This window comes from Muscardinus avellanarius, assembly GCF_963383645.1.
Source record: "Muscardinus avellanarius genome assembly, chromosome: 5".
Taxonomy (NCBI): domain Eukaryota; kingdom Metazoa; phylum Chordata; class Mammalia; order Rodentia; family Gliridae; genus Muscardinus; species Muscardinus avellanarius.
The window spans coordinates 76758652-76777355 of NC_137790.1; the positions used below are offsets into that span (position 1 = coordinate 76758652).

Here is an 18704-nt window from a genome sequence, read left to right on the forward strand (position 1 = left end):
CCTCTGAGCTACATCCCCAGACCTCTTTTGTTTATTTATTTTTGTAGTACTGGGGTTGAGACCCAGGGGCATTCTACCTCTGAGCTCCACCCTCAGACCTATTTTTGATTTATTATTATTATTATTATTATTATTATTATTATTATTATCATCATCATCATCATCATTATTATTGTGGTACTGGGGTTCCTGGAAGTCCTTCTACCTCCGGGCTACACTCCCAGACCTACTTTTACATTTTTATTTGGAAACAGGGTCTCCTAAGCCAGCGCGCATGGCTGGCTTCAAACCTACGCGATCCTCCTGTCTCTGCCTCCCAAGCGCGGGGATTACAAGCGTGCGCCACCACGCCCGGCTTGATTCTTTATTTTGAAACAGGGTCTCACTAAGTTGCAAAGGGCCTCACTAAGTAGCTGAGGCTATCTGTTGTTTTTATTTTGAAAATGGTCTCCCTGGGTTGATGAGTCTTACTACTTGCGGAGACTGTCCTTCAATCTGTCCTATCTCAGCCTCCCAGGTAGTGGGATTACAGGTGTGTGCCACCATGCTTAGCTTCCCTCTAGATTTTATAGACATTAAAAGGGAAAGTAGATAGGGGTTGGTAGTATAGCTTAGTGGTAGAGTGTGTGTTAGCATGTGCAAAACTGTTTGGTGATACTGGGGGTTGAACCTAGAGGCATTCTACCTCTGAGCCACACTCCCAACCCTACTTTCTTTATTTATTTATTTATTTATTTATTTATTTATTTATTTATGGTATTGGGGTGGAACCCAGGGGCTTTCTACCTCTGGGCAGACCTATTTTTATATTTTATTGGAAACAGGGTCCCACTAAGTTGCTGAGACCCTCATTAAGTAGCTGAGGCTGGCTTTGAACCTGTGCGATCCTCTAGTCTCAGCCTCCCAAGTTTGGGATTACAAGCGTGCACACCACACCCGGTTTATTTTTATTAAGATCGGGTATCTAGGTTGATGAGAGTCTTGCCTCTTTCTGAGGTTGTGGTCAAACCTTTTTGATCCTCCTGTCTCCTCCCAAGTAATCCTGGGGTTACAGGCATGTCCCATCACAGCTTGTTTTATTGGTGCATTGTAATCGAGCATCATAATGAAGTTTAGAGTGATAGAGATATACATGCACAGAGCACTTGGTGCCCATCTCACCCCGCTTCCTCCCTTCTCCACACATGGTATTGAGGGTGGTGTTGATTTTGTACATACAGTGTCAATTGAAAAATACATGAAAAAATGTTCAAACGGTTTTTAATCCTCAGTACCAAAAAAGGGAGCTAGAGAAGGAAATGTGTACGAGTGAATTCAATAAGTAGATAAAATGAGATTTGTGTGTGTGTGTGTCTGGTACTAGGGGTGGACCCAGTGGCTTTTGTACCTCCGGGCTATACTCCCAGACCTATTTTATATTTTATTTGGAAACAGGGTCTCACTAAGTTGCTGAGAGCTTCACTAAGTAGCTGAGGCTGGCTTTGAAACTATGCAATCCTCCTGTCTCAGCCTCCCAAGCGCTGGGATTACAAGCGTGGGCTACCATGCCTGGCTTGAAATGTTTTTTAAAACACAAATTTCCAAAGCTTATTCAAGGAGCAATAAATAATCTAAAAACCTTGCTTCTCTTTAAAAAAACAAACATGTCGCCGGGTGTGGTGGCGCACACCCAGTTTGTAATCCCCGCTCTTGGGAGGCTGAATCAGGAGGATTGCACAGGTTCAAAGCCAGCCTCAGCTACTTAGTGAGGCTCTCAGCAACTTAGTGAGACCTGTTTCCAAATAAAATATAAAATAGGGATGGGAGTATAGCCCGGAGGTAGAAAGCCCCTGGGTCCCACCCCCAGTACTACCCAAAAAAAAAAAAAAAAAAATGTAGCCATAAGCCAGGCGTGGTGGCGCACTCTTGTAATCCCCGCGCTTGGGAGGCTGAGACAGGAGGATCACATGGGTGGTGGCACACTGTAATCCAAGTACGTGGAGGCTGAGAAAGGAGATTGGCAGGTTCCAGCCAGCCTCTGCTACTTAGAGAAGCCCTCTGCAACTTAGTGAGACCCTGTTTCAGAAAAAAAGAATAAAATAGGACTGGAGTGTAGCTCAGGTAGAATATCCTTGTATTCTATCCCAGTACCGGGGGGGGGGGGGGGAAGGATGGGAGGGGAGGAGAGGAGAGGAGGAGAGGGGGAGAGAGAGTTGAATAGGAGGTAATGCTTTCTAACTTGTTTTTATGAGACTACCATTGCCTGGATACCCAAATCAAAGACATAACAAAAGAAAAGAAAGATTTCTTCTCTCTCTGATTTGGAGTACACCATTCATGTTGCCTTTAATGTTGTTACTGGAGAATTTTAGTAAGATTTTAGTAGTAGAAATACAGGAATCTAAGCCAGGCGTGGTGGCGCACGCTTGTAATCCCCGCACTTGGGAGGCGGAAACAGGAGGATCGCGCAGGTTTGAAGCCAGCCGCGCTGGCGTAAGAGACCCTGTTTCTAAATTTAAAAAAAAAAGTATAAAATAGGTCTGGGAGTGCAGCCCGGAGGTAGAAGGGCTTCCAGGAACCCCAGTACCACCAAAAAAAAAAAAAAAAAGAATTACAGGAATCTAGATTAGGAAGGAAGACGTAAACCTGTCTGTTCACGGTAACATGTTTAAAGTTTTATAGAAAATTCTGTGATAGCTGCAAAAAATACTACTAGAAATAAATATATTTCTAGTAGGTATCAGGATGTAAGATCAGTTTTCAAGAATCAGTTCTGTTTCCACATGCCAGCTCTAAGTGATTGAAATTGTAGCTGGGCAGGTGGCGCACACTTGTAATCCCAGCACTTGGGAGGCTGAGACAGGAGGGTCACAGGGTTCTCGGCCACCCTCGGCTACTTAGTGAGGCTCTCCATAACTTAGTGAGACCCTGTTTCAAAAAAAGAATAAAAAATAGGGCTGGGCGTGTAACTTGGAGATAGAATGCCCCTGGGTTCCATTCCCAGTACCCAAAATAAAAAAGAAAAGAATAAAAAATAGGTCTAGGGGTGCAGCTCAGAGGTAGAATGCCCCTAGGTTCAATCCCTAGTGTTGCAAAAAAAAAAAAAAAATTAAGTGATTGAAAATTTGGGGGTGTTTGTTTTATGTTTCTGGGGATTGAGCCTAAGGCTTTGTGTAAGATAGGCAAGTGCTCTACCACTGAGCTACTTTCCTAGCCCCAACATTGAATTTGTGTGTGTGTGTGCGTGCGTGTGTGTGTGTGTGTGTGTGTGTGTGTGTATCTAGTACTGTGGTTGGAATCTAGGGGCTTTTTCTACCTTCAGGCTATCTTCCCAGACCTATTTTATACTTCATTTGGAAACGGGGTCTCACTAAGTTGTTGAGAGCCTCACTAAGTAGCTGAGGCTGGCTTCGAACCTGTGTGATCCTTCTATCTCAACCTCCCAAGCGCTGGGATTAAAAGTGTGTGCTACTACGCCCAGCTCAAAATTGAAATTTTAAAAGCAATTTACAATAGCATAAAAAATTAGCATTGACAAGATATGTTCTCTGTATACTGATGCTACAAAACCATTGCTAAGAAATTTTAAAGAAGACCTAAATAATGGGGAGTGGTCACAAAACTGGTGCTAAGAAATCTAAGCCAGGAATGAGGGTGCATGTCTGCAATCCCGGTACTTGGGAGGCTGGGGCAAGAGGATCAAAAGTTCCAAGCTAGTGGAGGTAATTTAGCAAAATCCTGTTTCAAAATAAAAAGGTGTAACTCAGAGGTAGAACCCCCTAGATTTAATCCCTGGTACCATACAAAGGAAGGAAGGAGGGAATCAGTCAGTTCTCCTTAAAATGGTCTATAAATTCATGCAGTTCCATTCAGAAGTCTAGCAGGCTTTTTTGTAAAAATCAATAATATCCTAAAATTCACATGGAAATGCAGAGGATCTGAAATATCCAAGCAGATTTGAAAAGTGAATTAACACTATGTTCTCTGAGTGGTTACTATAAAACAACAAGGCAGGCCAGAGTTGTCATAAAGGTAGACAAACAGATCATTTTAATAGATCCACACGTATATGAACTGTAGAGGAGGGGATTAGGATTAGAGAGAAGAAACCAATATGTTTGGATACAGAGAATATTATTGATAGTTTGGTGGCAGAAATGTTGCATAAGATAATAAACAATGGGACCATAGAAAAAATGGGTAGTTTTTGTTGTTTTGCAGTACTAGGGATGGAACCAAGGGCATTCTACCTTCAAGCTACACCCCAGACCTAATTTTTATTCTTTATTTTGAAACAGGGTCTCACTGAGTTGCAAAGGGCCTCACTAAGTAGCTGAGGCTGTCTTCCAACCGCGATCCACCAGTCTCAGCCTCCCGAATGCTGGGGTTACAAGTGTGTGCCACCACACCCGGCAACTGGGTAGTTTTAAAATGTAGCAGTTGTTAGCTGTGATGAGAAGAAAGGATTACATGTGCCCAGGAAAGAATTGGACTCTGCAAACTACTTGTCTTTACAGGTCCCATGTTTGCTTTATAGCAAAATAGCTTACTTCATTTCATTTACCAGTTTTCCATCAGCCTGTGTTTTTAGGAAACTTCTCTAGAACTATTTCATTTCTAATCTGTTTTAGGAAAAATATAAACATATAAGGCCTTTACTAACCTTCCTTGAATAAGTTCTTTTTATTTATTTATTTTCCTTAATGTCTTCTAGGAAGTAAAAAGAAAGAAAAAGAACGGCCAGAGATTTCTCCTCCATCTGATTTTGAGCACACCATTCATGTTGGTTTTGATGCTGTTACTGGAGAATTTACTGTAAGTTTACCTAGTTGGGGTTTGTTTGTATCAGTCGGACATGACACTTATAATTCCAGTATTTGGGAGGCTGAAACAGGAGGATTGCAGATTCAAGACCAGCCTCAGTAACTTGGTGAGACTGTCAGCAACCTAGGGAGGTCCTGTTTCAAAAACAAGAATAAAAAAGTGGGGAAGAGCTCGGAGGTAGAACACCCCTGGGTTCTAATCTCAGTACTACATACACACAAAAAGAAAGAAAACCATCAAAACCTTTCCTGTGCTGGGCGTGGTAGCACATGCTTGTAATTCCAGCTTTCCAGAAGCTGAGACCAGAAGCTGAGACCGGAGGTTTGCAGACAGCCTCAGCTACTTAGTGAGGCCCTTTGCAAGTCATTAAGACCCTGTTTCAAACATAAAAACGTCTAAAGCCAGGTGTGGTGGCACATGCTTATAATCCCAACATTTGGGAGGCTGAGACAGGAGGATCACAGTATGCAGGCAGCCTCAGCTACTACTTAGTGAGGCCCTTTGCAACTAACTGAGACCCTGTTTCAAAATAAAGAATAAAGCCGGGCGTGGTGGCGCACGCTTGTAATCCCCGCGCTTGGGAGGCAGAGACAGGAGGATCGCGCAGGTTCGAAGCTAGCCGCGCGCGCTGGCTTAGGAGACCCTGTTTCCAAATAAAAAAATGTAAAAATAGGTCTGGGAGTGTAGCCCGGAGGTAGAAGGGCTTCCAGGAACCCCAGTACCACCAAAAAAAAAAAAAAAAAAAAAAGAATAAAAAAATAGAGGGTAGGGGTATAGCTCGGAAGTAGAATGCCCCCTGGGTTCCATCTCCAGTAACACACACACACACACACAATAAATAAATATAAATAAATTAAAAGTCTAAAAAATAGGGCTAGGATGTAGCTCAAAGGTGCAGTGCCCCTGGGTTCCATCCCCAGTACCAGAGGAAAAAAAGAAAACTTTTCTTCAAAGCCAGGCATGGTGGTACATGCTTATAATCCCAGTACTTGGGAGGCTGAGACAGGAGGATCAAGGGTTTGAGGCCAGCCTCAACTACTTAGTGAGGCCCTTTGCAACTCAATGAGATCCTGTTTCAAAATAAAGAATAAAAAATAGGGCTGGGGGTAAAGCTCGGAGGCAGAATGCCCCTGGGTTCCATTCCCAGTACTGGGGGGGGGAAAAAAAAAAAGGTTGCTGAGGTTTGCTTTGACAAGCAAGACTCTTAGCAATCTAGCAAAGCCCTCTTTCTTTATTTCTTTATTTTTTTATTTCTTTTGTAATACAGGGGATGGAACCCAGGGGCATTCGACCTCCGAGCTATACCCCCTGCCCTATTTTTTATTTTGTATTTTGAAACAAGGTCTCACTGAGTTGTGGAGAACTTCACTAAGTAGCTGAGGCTGGCTTTGAACCCCAATTCTCCTGTCTCAGCCTCCCAAATGCTGGGATTACAAGCATGCACCACCACACCCAGCCTAGCAAACCCCTATTTCAAAGTGAATAATAAAAAAGGGCTAGGGGTGTAGCTTGGAGGTAGAATGCCCCTGGGTTTAGTCCCCAGTACCCACAAAAAAAAACCCTTTTTTTTTCCAGTATTGAAATCTTAATTTTTCTATTCACATGTTAATTGTCAATTCTTAACTGATATTATGTAACTGTTAGTGGTTTTATGTATCTTTTCTAGAGAGTTTAGCCTTTTATATAAAAATAAACCTCTAGAAAACTTAGATCTGTTAGAATTTAGTCAATCTAAAGTTATATGTATTGATTTGTTTTATGTTTTTAATTTTTTATCTCTGAACTAATTTCTGCATTTCTCTTTCTTAGGGCATGCCAGAACAGTGGGCTCGGTTATTACAGACCTCCAATATCACCAAACTAGAGCAAAAGAAAAACCCTCAGGCTGTGCTGGATGTCTTAAAGTTTTATGACTCTAACACAGTGAAGCAGAAATATCTAAGTTTTACTCCTCCTGGTAAGGCATCAGACAATGATGAAAGGCTTAATCACATGAAGAGACTGTGACGCACTGCTAGATAGAAAGATTACTCGTAGGATCTGACTTTCATAAACTGATGGTGTGGTTCTTAAGAATACTTTGGACTCCGAATGTTGTATTAATCTCATAGTTTTGCTAGAAATGGAGTTGATATTTTAATTTTTTGTTTTTTCTCTCCTCTTTTAAGTGACTTTCAACAATAAAAGGACAAGGTGTGGACTTTAGACATACTCATACTAGGGATATGTTTATTATCAGTGGAATAGAAGGAAGGTTGTTTTACTATATAAATGCACAGATGTTTAAAAAAAGTAAAAATTTAAAGTTATCAGGCGTGATAACATGTAGATATGCCCTTGGATTCAATCCCTAACACCAAAAGAATAAATAAGAAGAGGGCTGGGGTGTTGCTCAGAGGTAGAATGTCCCTGGATTCAATCCCTAATATCACAAAGGAAAAAAAAAATTGAAAGGCATCAAACATAAAAATACATAAAAGCACATTATAACTGGCCAGGCATGGTAGCACATACCTGTAATCCCGGTTCATGGAAGGCTAAGCCAATCATGGTTGAAGGCCAGCCTCAGCAATTTAGCAAGGGCCTCTTTCAAAATAAACAATGAAAAGGAGAATTGTAATATAATGGTTTTTAAAAATAGCTTATTTGTTTAAATTATTAAAATCAAGTTCACATGTGCAGTTGATAGGTCTCTGGAATGTTTTTAGAGATTTGGGCGCTCTTTCCTTCTGCTGTTTCTTAGGCTCTCTTCCATGTGGTTTATTTGTTAAAACAAGATCATTTGTCCTGTTTACCTCAGTGTCCATTTTCCTAATTATATCACCAGGAAGTTAATTATGTTTCTCTGTGACTGAAGTCATATATATATATATGGGGGTTTTTTTGTTTTATTTCTTTTGTAATACTGGGTATTGAACCCAGGGCATTCTACCTCTGAGCTAAACCCCTAGCCCTTTTTTTATCATTTGTTTTGAAATAGTCTTTTTTTTTTTTTTTTTTTGCGGGTCTGGGGATGGAACCCAGGGGCTTTTGGCCCCCGAGCTATACCCCCTGCCCTATTTTTTATTCTTTATTTTGAAACCGGGTCTCACTGAGTTGCAGAGGGCCTCACTAAGTAGCTGAGGCTGTCCACGAACCACGATCCTCCAGGTCTCAGCCTCCCGAATGCTGGGATTACAAGCGTGCGCCACCATGCCCGGCTTTGAAATAGTCTTGCTTATCAAAGCAAGCCTTAGCAACTTTACAAGGCCCTGTTTCAAAATAGTCCATAAACCTGAAATCCTCTTGTCTCAGCCTCCCAGGTACTGGGATTGTAGGTGTGTGCCACCATACCTGGCCCCAACACAGATTAAAAAGTTGAGATGACTTGATTTTTGTTTGTTTCTTTTTTTTTTTTTTCTTTGTTGTTTTTTGTTTGTTTTTTAGGTGGTTTTGTTTTTTGGCGGTACTAGGGATGGAGCCTAGGGAGGGGCATTCTATCTCCGAGCTGCACCTCCAACCTGTTTATTTTCTATTTTGAAACAGGGGCTCACTAAGTTGAAGAGGACCTCACTAAATTGCTGAGGCTGGCTGCAACCCTGTAATCCTCCAAAGTACTAGAATTATAGACATGTACCACCAGACCAGGCTAAAGCAATTTAAAAATAATATAATTATGTTAAAATCATGCATGTAACTCAAATTGCTTATATCTAATATGTTTGCATCACAAAAATAAGAGTTCTACTCAGGGAAGAAATAGAGACTTCTTTGCCAAGTGATCATGATCTTGATCTTTTTTATTTTAATTTAGTACATCTGTAGGAAAAGATCAGACTTGTACTTAGAACTTTTTTTTTAATTTCTTTTTGTACTTAGAACTTTAATGTCAAGTAGTAAGTACGTGACTTAATAATTTTTTAAAAACCAAGCAGGGCGTGGTGGTGCATGCTTGTAATCCCAGTGCTTGGGAAGCTGATTCAAGAGGTTCATAGTTCACAGCCAGCCTCAGCTACGTAGTGTGGCCCTTCACAACTTAGTGAGACCCTGTTTCCAAATAAAAAATGAAAAATAGGGCTGAGGATATAGCTCAGAGGTAGAATGCCCCTGGATTCAATCCCCAGAACCACAAAAAAAAAAAAAAAAAAAAATCAGTGATTAGAAAATGATGGGTCCAGCCAGGCGCGATGGGGCATGCTTGTTGTCTCAGCCAAGAGGACCATGGTTCACGGACAGCCTCAGCTACTTGGTGAGGCCCTCTGCAACCTACTGAGACTCGGTTTCAAAATAAAGAAGAAAAAAATAGGGCTGGGGGGTGTAGCTTGGAGGTAGAATGCCCCTGGGTTCCATCCCCAGTACTGCCAAAAAAAGAAAAAAGAAAATGATAGGTCTTCTTATCTAACATAAACATATTAAAGTCTCTAGGCATTTTTCACTCAAGAATTTTACTTTGTAGGGCATGTTGGTACGTGCCTGTAATCCCAGTACTTGGGAAGCTGAGACAGGAGGATTACAGGTTAAAGGACAGCCTCAGCAGGTAGTGAGATTCATCAACTTATCTTGAGACCCTGTTTCAAAATAATAATAAAATAGGCCTGGGGATGTGGCTTGGAAGGAGAACACTCCCAAGTTCAGTCCGTAGTACTATGAAAAAATTTTTTTAACTTTTTAGCTATACACAGAGGCACACACCTGTAATTCCAGTACATGTGAGTCTGCAACAGGAAGATCACAGGTTCAAAGCCAGCCTCAACAACTTTACAAAGCCCTGTTTCAAAATAGAAAATAAAATAGAACTGGGGTGTGGCTCAGAGGTAACAAGCTCCTTGTTTCATTTCCCAGCACCAAAAAAAAAAGAAAAAAAAAGCCATTGTTTGAACAGTGGCTTTATATTTTTTATTCCTGGGTAGGTGATTTTCTGAGAAAGTATCCTCAACAATAAATTTTTTGTTTTATTATATGTTTATGAGTTGGATGTGGTGGCGCACGCTTGTAATCCCAGCGCTTGGGAGACTAAGACAGGAGGATCACACAGGTTGGAAGCCAGCCTCAGCTACTTAGTGAGGCTCTCAGCAACTTAGTGAGACCCTGTTTCCAAGTAAAATAAAAATAGGTCTGGGAGTGTAGCCTGGAGGTAGAAAACCTCTGAGTTCCATCTCCAGTACTACAAAAAAAAAAGTATTTTTTAAAATATTTTTATTTTCTTTCATATTTTTCATACTGGGGATTGAACCCAGAGGCATTCTACCTTCAGGCTACACCTCCAGCTCTATTTTATTTTTATTTTTCATTTTATTTTTGTGTGATACTTGGGGTAGAATCCAGCGACTTTCTACCTCTTGACTATATTCCCAGACCTATTTTATTTTAAATTGAGAAACAGAGTCTCACCAAGTTTCTGAGAGCCTCACTAAGTTTTTGAGGCTGGCTGTGACCCTGATACCCTCCTGTCTGTTTCCCAGGTACTGGGATTATAAATGTGTGTTTCCAAGTCTGCTTATTTTTATTTTTTACTTATATATTTATTTACTTATTTATTTTTGTATTAGTGGGGATGGAACCCAGAGGCATTCTACCTCCCAGCTACACCCCCAGCCCTATTTATTCTTTATTTTGAAACAGGGTCTCACTGAGTTGCAAAGGCCTCACTAAGTAGCTGAGGCTGAGCCGGGTGTAGTGGCAGATGCTTGTAATCCCAGTATTCAGGAGGTTGAGACAGAAGGATCATGGTTCGCAGACAGCCTCAGCTCCTTAGTGAGGCCCTTTACAACTCAGTGAGACCCTGTTTCAAACTAAGGAATAAAAAATAGGACAAGGGTGTAGCTCAGAGGTTGAATGCCTCTGGGTTAGCAAGTACCACCAAAAAAAAAAAAAAAGTAGCTGAGGATGTCTACAAACTACAATCCTCCTGTCTCACTCTCAAGTTACTAGGGTTACAGGCATGCGCCACCATGCCTAGCTCGTTTTGTTTAATATAGATCAATAGTTATAATTCCTTTTTTTAAAAATTTTTTTTGTGGTGCTGAAGATTGAACCCAAGGGCCTCCTCCTACCTCCAAGCTACACCCTCAGCCCTATTTTTTATTCTTTATTTTGAAACGGGGATCTCACTAAGTTGGGGAGAGCCTCACTACTATATAGCTAATGCTGGCTGCAAACCTAGATCTTTCTGTCTCCGCCTCCCAAGTACTGAGATTACAAGCGTGAGCCACCATGCCCGGCTTTGTTTAAATTTTAATGACTTTATTAAGGTATAATTTATGTATAGTAAAATTCAACCAAAGTATTCAGTGATTTTTTCCCCCCCCCAGGTCTGGAGATGGAACCCAGGGGCATTTGACCTCGGAGCCACATCCCCTGCTCTATTTTTATTTATTTTGAAACAGGGTCTCACTAAGTTGCCGAGGGCCTCACTAGCTGAGGCTGTCCACGAACTGCCGTCCTCTGGTTTCAGCCTCCAAAATGCTGGTATTATAAGCATGCGCCACCACGCCTGGCATATTCAGTGAGTTTTAATAAATTTATGAAGCTGGGCATGGTGGTGCTTGCCTGTAATCCCAGTACCTGAGAGGCTGAGACAGGAGAATCGCAGGTTCAAGGAGAGCCTCAACAAGTGGTGAAACTCTTATCAACCTAATGAGACCCTCTTTCCAAATAAGAAATAAAATCAGCCTGGGTTGTAACTCAAAAGTTCAATCCCCAGTACCACACAAAATAAAAATTAAGAGATTTTTATTATAATTTGCAAGTAATTAGCTCAGTTTTTTTTTTTTTTTTTTTTTTTTTTCCGGGTCTGGGGATGAACCCAGAGGCATTTGATCTCCAAGCTACACGCCCTGCCCAATTTTTTATTCTTTATTTTGAAACAGGGTCTCACTGAGTAGCAGAGGGCCTCACTAAATAGCTGAGGCTGTCCGCAAACCTCGATCCTCTGGTCTCAGCCTCCCAAATGCTGGGATTACAAGCGTGTGCCACCACGCCCGGCTAGCTCAGTCTTTTCTAAATTTGTATTTGAAGCCAGACATGGTGATACACACTTGTAATCCCAGTATTGGGATGCTGAGACAGGACGATAAAAAGTTTGAGGACAGCCTCAGCAAGACTGGGGGCATAGCTCAAAGATAGAATGCCCCCTGGGTTCAATCCTTAGTACCAACTAAATAAATTAGTTAATTCTTATTTGAAAATTGGTATTGTGAGCTGGATATGGTGGCATACACTTGCAGTCCCAGTACTTGGGAGGCTGAGACATGAGTATCTCAGTTCATGACCAGCCTCAGCAACTTCGTGAGGCCCTCTGCAACTTTGTGAGAGCCTGTTTCAAAATAAAGTAGGGCTAGTTGAATGTGGTGGTGCATACTTATAATAGCAGTACTTGGAAGTTTGAGACAGGAGGATCCCATGTTTATGGTCAGCCACAGTAATTTATTGTGAGGCCCTGTTTTAAAATAAAATAATAAATTAGGGCCTAGGGTATAACTCAGAGGTAGAATGCCCCTGGATTCCATCCCCAGTACCACTTCCCCCCTTAAAAAAAATTGCTGTTCTGTTGAGATAATTCAGTTTAAAGTGAAATCAATTTGACCACATTTCAATTTCTTTGCTCTTCTTTTTTGTTGTTTTTTGGTCATGTAAAAACTTTTTCTTAACCGGGTGTGGTGGCACATGCCTGTAATCCCAGTACTTAGGAGGCTGAGACAGGAGAATCACAGGTTTGAGGATAACGTCAGCAAGTAGTAAGAATCATCAGCCTAGCAAGACCCTGTTTCAAAATAAAAAGTATGGCTGGAAGCCAGGCGTGGTGGTGCACACTTGTAATCCCCGGGCTCGGGAGACTGAGACAGGAGGATTACGCAGGTTCGAAGCCAGCCTCAGCTACTTTGTGAGGCTCTCAGCAACTTAGTGAGACCCTGTTTCCAAATAAAATATAAAAATAGGGCTGGGAGTATAGCCCAGAGGTAGAAAGCCTCTGGGTTCCACCCCCAGTACCACAAAAAAAAAAAAAAAAATATGGCTGGGAGTGTAACTCAGAGATAAAATGCTCCTGGGTTCAATCCCTAGTACCACAAAAAAAAAAAAAAAAAGCTTTTTTTTTTTTTCTTCAGTTGTTAACATTCTTTTCTGTTTCACATTCAGAAAAAGATGGCTTCCCTTCTGGAACACCAGCAGTAAGTTAATAATTTACTTCTTTTAGCTCTTTTTAGGTTACCCCAAACAAATCTGTCTTTATTTTGCTCTCTAAAATAAATTCAACTATTATAGTTAAATAACTACTTAATTTTTTTTTAGCTAGCCACTGATCATAGTTGAAGCCGCATTAAGTAGATAGAATTTCCTTGATAGAATGTTTAAAGTAACTAAAATCGATAGTGATCTTCAGAATAGTTCAGTTATTTTTGGTAATGCTTACGTAAAAGCATAGAAGTAAATAATTTACAAGTATATCTGCCCTACCACTCCAGTCCTCCTGTGTACCATTCTACTGAACATCCTACACTATGGAGACATACTAGACAACTGAAACCTGTTGTTTCCTTCTCCTCTTGATTCATTATCTACCATTTTTTATGGTTAATCTATTTTAAATACCCTAAAATTACTCTAATAAATACATAGTCCAAAGGATCTTTGTTTGAGGTTTTAATAAATTATTTACATTTAGGGCACTATATGTGTGTGCTTTAGTAAAGGGCATAAATAAAGCTCAGGATTTTTTATATTCATCATATACATTTATTTCATACACTTTTTTGTAATTTACAAAATCACTTTTATTCTTTGATGATATTAGAAACAGTGAAGTTTAAAGTTGGTTATGGTGGCAGATGCCTGTAATCTCAGTGTTTGAGAGGCTGAGACAGGAAGATTACAGGTTCAAGGCAAGCCTCAGCAATTTAGCGAGATCCTGTTTCAAAAATAAAAAGTAGCCACATGTTATGATGCATGCCTGTAATCCCAGTACTTGGGAGGCTAAGACAGGAGCACCATAGAATTTGCAAGTATATCTGCCCCACCACTCCAGTCTTCAACAAGTAGTGGATTTCTCATCAACCAAGCAAGACGCTGCTTCAAAGTAAAGAATAACATAGGGCTGGCATATAGCTCAGAAGTAGAATGCCTCTGGGTTCATTCCCTAGGAAAATAAATAAATAAATAAATAAATAAATAAATAAATAAATAAGGCTGGGGGTATAGACTAGAGATAAAATTGCCCCTGGGTTTAATTCCCAGTACTGCAACATACATACATAATGTATGTACATATGTACATACATACATGCATGCATGCATACATACATACATACATACATCCAGTTTAATCAATTTAAAATGTGGTATTAGCCAGGCGTGGTAGCACGCACTTGTAATCCTAGCATTTGGGAGGCTGAGACAGGAGGATCATGGTACATGATCAGCCTCAGCTACTTAATGAGGTCCTTTGCAACTCAGTGAGATCCTATTTCAAAGTAAAGAATGAGCCGGGCGTGGTGGCGCACATTTGTAATCCTCGCGCTTGGGAGGCTTAGACAGGAGGATCACACAGGTTCGAAGCCAGCCTCGGCTACTTAGTGAGACCCTGTTTCCAAATAAAATATAAAATAGGTCTGGGAGTATAGCCCGGAGGTAGAAAGTCTCTGGGTTCCACCCCTAGTACCACCAAAAAAAAAAAAGTAAAGAATAAAATATAGGGCTGGGGAGCCAGACATGATGATGCACGTGTGTACAGTATTTAGGAGGCTGAGACAGGATCGATGGTTCACGGACAGCCTCAGCTAGTTAGTGAGGGCCTTTGCAACTCAGTGAGACCCTGTTTCAAAATAAAGAATAAAAAATAGGGCTGGGATGTAACTTGGAAGTAGAATGCCCCCAGGTCCATCCCCCAGTACTGCAAAAAAAAAGGGGGGGGTGCTGGGGATATAGCTCTGATTTAGAATGCCCCTGTGTTCCATCCTCAGTAAAAGGATGCAAAAAGAAAAATAAAAGTAGCTATTAGCCAAGCATGGTGGTACATGCTTGCAATCCCAATACTTGGGAGGCTTAAACAGGAGGGTCACAAGTTCGCAGCCAACCTCAGCTATTTATTGAGGTCCTCTGCAACTTAGACTCTGTTTCAAAATAAAGAACACCCCCCACCCCAAAATAGGGCTGGGGGTGTAGCTCGGAGGTAGGCTCTATCCCCAGTACGGCAATAAATAAATAATAAAATGAGCACCAGGCATGGTTGTGCACGCTTATAATCCCAACATTTGGGAGGCTGAGACAGGAGGATCATGGCTCGCAGCCAGCCTCAGCTACTTAGTAAGGCCCTTTGCAACTCAGTGAGACCCTGTTTCAAAATAAAGAATAAAAAATAGGGATGAGCCGGGCGTGGTGGCGCACGCTTGTAATCCCAGCATTCGGGAGGCTGAGACCTGGAGGATCACGGTTCGCGGACAGCCTCAGCTACTTAGTGAGACCCGGTTTCAAAATAAAGAATAAAAAATAGGGCAGGGGGTGTATCTCAGAGGTCAAATGCCCCTGGGTTCCATCCCCAGACCCGCAAAAAAAAAAAAAAAAAATAGGGTTGAGGGTGTAGCTCAGAGGTAGAATGCCCCTGGGTTCCATCCCCAGTATGACAAGTAAAAATTAAAAAAAGAACTATTAAAGAAATAAGTAACCAGGCATGGTCAGTAATTCTACTACTTGGGAAGCTGAGACAGGCTCCAAGTCAGTCTCAGCAACTTAATGAGACCCTGATTCAGAATACAAAATAAAATAGGGCTGGGGTTATAACTCAGGTACAATGCCCCTGGGTTCCATTCCCAGTACCATACATACAGAAAAAGAAACTTAAAAGTAGTTAACCACGCCGGGCGTGGTGGCGCATGCTTGTAATCCCCGCGCTTGGGAGGCGGAGACAGGAGGATCGCGCAGGTTCAAAGCCAGCCGCGAACGCTGGCTTAGGAGACCCTGTTTCCAAATAAAAATGTAAAAATAGGTCTGGGAGTGTAGCCCGGAGGTAGAAGGGCTTCCAGGAACCCCAGTACCACCAAAAAAAAAAAAAAAAAAAAAGTAGTTAACCAAAGAGATAAAGAGATAGTCACATTTTTCCCCTTTCATTTTGTTGGCTTATTTTTTTTTTCTTTGTTCATGTGATGAATGCAGCTGAATACCAAGAGTTCAGAAACATCAGCAGTGGTAACAGAGGAAGATGACGATGATGAAGAGGCTCCTCCTCCTGTCATTGCCCCACGGCCAGATCATACAAAATCAGTGAGTGATTCGCTAGTGACCTAATTTGCGTGTCTGTGCATATGCATTTTAAAAACAGCTGTCTCCATATTACTTTCAGTGATCATTTGAAAACCACTCAAGTTTAAAACATTTTAAGCCGGGTGTGGTGGTGCACGCTTGTAATCCCTGCGCTTGGGAGGCTGAGACAGGATGATCGCACAGGTTCAAAGCCAGCCTCAGCTACTTAGTGAGGCTTTCAGCAACTTAGTGAGATCCTGTTTCCAAATAAAATATAAAATAGGTCTGGGAGTATAGCCTGGAGGTAGAAAAGCCCCTGGGTTCCACCCCCAGTACCACAAAAAAAAAAAAAATTTCTAGTATGGAGAAATTTAACCTAAGATCTTTACCTAAGGAGAACTTATCAAAAACTAGTTAATTCTAACAGCTTTTTTAAAAGTTAAAATACTTCCATTCTCAACAACTTAGCAAAAAGGTCCCGTTTCAAATAAAAAATAAAACCGGGTGTGGTAGAACACTCCTGTAATCCCAGTACCTGAGAGAAGGAGGCAGGAGGATTGCAGATTCCAAGCCAGTCTTAGTATTTTAGTGAGGCCCTCAACATTTTATTGAGATGTTGTTTCAAAATAAAAAGTGCTGGAGGTATAGTTTAGAATAGAATACCCCTGGGTTCAATCCCTAGTACTAAAAATATTCAAAACTTCTAGGCCAGGTGTGGTGGTTCATGTGTGTAATCCTAGAACTTGGGAGGACGAAACAGGAGGATCACAGGTTTGCTGCCAGCCTCAACTACTTAGTGAGACACCCTGCAACTTAGTGAGTCTCTGTTTCAAAATAAAGAATAAAAAATTGGACTGGGTGTGTAGCTAGGGGTATAGCTGAGGGGTACAATGTGCCTAAATTCAGTCCACAGATAGAGGAGAGAGAGGTATCAAAAACTCATTGAGTCTTTCACTTTCTTTATTTCATTTTCTTTTCTTGAGAGTTTATCTGGCTCTGTTTGCTTTATTTGGAAGGGGAGGTACTGGGGATTGAAGCCAGGAACATTCTACCCCCTAACTATACCCCCAGTTCTATTTTTTATTCTTTAATTTGAAACAGCGTCTCACTAAGTTATGGAGGGCCTCACTAAGTAGCTGAGGCTGACCAGGAACCTGCAATCCTCCTTTCTCAACCTCCCAAGTATTGGGATTATAAGCATGCGCCACCACACCTCGCTTTGGCTCTGTTTCCCAATATAGTAACTATTATATCTAAAACTTAAGCATTAATTTTGCCATATTAGGTGTTTTATCTCCCATTTTATTCTCTCAAAGCCTTGATGTTATTCTATTTATTTATTTAGCGATACTGGGGATGAAACCCAGGGGCATTACCTCTCAGCTACACCCCCAGCCCTATTTTTTTTTTATTTATTTTAAAGCAGGGTCTCACTAAATTGCAGAGGGCCTCACTGAGTAGAATCAGCTGTCCGTGAACCTGCAATCCTCCTGTCAGCCTCCCAAGTACTGGGATTATAAGCATGTGTCACCATGCGTGGCTGCCTTGATGTTATTCTATTGGCAAATGAGAGTGAGATTCCTTACCAGAGAAGGGAGAATTAAAAGAGTAAAGGCCTCAGGTGGCCTGGGAAAAGAACCTGCTCGTGTGCTGTCCTTACACTGCAGGTGACCGGCAGGGAAGGTGCTTGCAGTGAGCTGCTTGGTGCGCACAGGGTTGCACAGTGCACCTGTGCAGAAGAGCTCTGGAGACTGCCAGCGAGTCCTCATCTACTCACAAAGGGCCGCTTTATTTATTTATTTATTTATTTATTTATTTATTTATTTTTCATTCTTTAGAACTGGCTATTTCAAGTGAAAGGATAGAGACATTATATTTGTGTAAAATTTCATGTGGGAATTAGTTCTTTAAACATCAAGATATCTATTTTTTTGCATTTTATTTATCTTTTTTAGTAAGAAAGTTTTAAACTGCTATTTTTCCTACATTGTTATATTATTTGAAATCTGATCATACTTAGAATTCTTTCATTTGTTTGCTTGCTTACTTGGTTTGTGGTACTAGGGACAGAACCCAGGAGCATTCTACCTCTGATCTACATACCCAGCCCCACCCCCTTTTTTTTGGTGCTGGGAGTTGAAGGCAGGGGCATTCTACCTCCAAGCTATACCCTCAGCCATTTTTACTTCTTATTTAGAAACAGAGTCTCACTAAGTTGCTGGGGCTGGTTGGGAACCTGCTGCTATCCTCTTATCTCAACCTCCCAAGTACTAGGATTACAGGTGTGCACCACCATGCCTAGCTTGCCCTGTTTTGTTTTTTTATTTTGAAATAGGGTCCAGCCTGGTGTGATGGTGCACACTTGTAATCCCAGCATTTGGGAGGCTGAGACAAGAGGATCATGGTTCACAGCCAACCTTAGCTGCTTAGTGAGGCCCTTTGCAACTCAGTGAGACCCTGTTTCAAAATGAAAAATAAGCCAAGCCAGGCATGGTGGCACGCGCTTGTAATCCCACACAGGTTTGAAGCCAGCCTCAGCTATGGAGTGAGGCTCTCAGCAGCTTAGTGAGACCTTGTTTCCAAATAAAGTATAAAATAGGTCTTGAATATAGCCTGGAGGTAGAAAAGCCCCTGGGTTCCACCCCCAGTACCACCAAAAAAGAAAAAGAAAAAAAGAATTAAAAATAGGG

The 18704-nt window shown here is 41.3% G+C and overlaps 1 protein-coding gene across 1 annotated transcript in view; it reads left to right on the forward strand.

Annotated features, from left to right (window-relative positions):
* Positions 1-18704, forward strand: part of PAK2 (p21 (RAC1) activated kinase 2) — a gene marked incomplete at its 5' end in the record, with an annotated part of 50313 nt that overhangs the window by 14795 nt on the left and 16814 nt on the right. Inside the window, 4 exons of the mRNA XM_080696375.1 lie at positions 4694-4794; positions 6613-6760; positions 12919-12950; positions 15928-16035. Of these exons, the coding sequence (XP_080552501.1) occupies positions 4694-4794; positions 6613-6760; positions 12919-12950; positions 15928-16035 (389 nt within the window). The remainder of the gene's footprint in view (positions 1-4693; positions 4795-6612; positions 6761-12918; positions 12951-15927; positions 16036-18704) is intronic.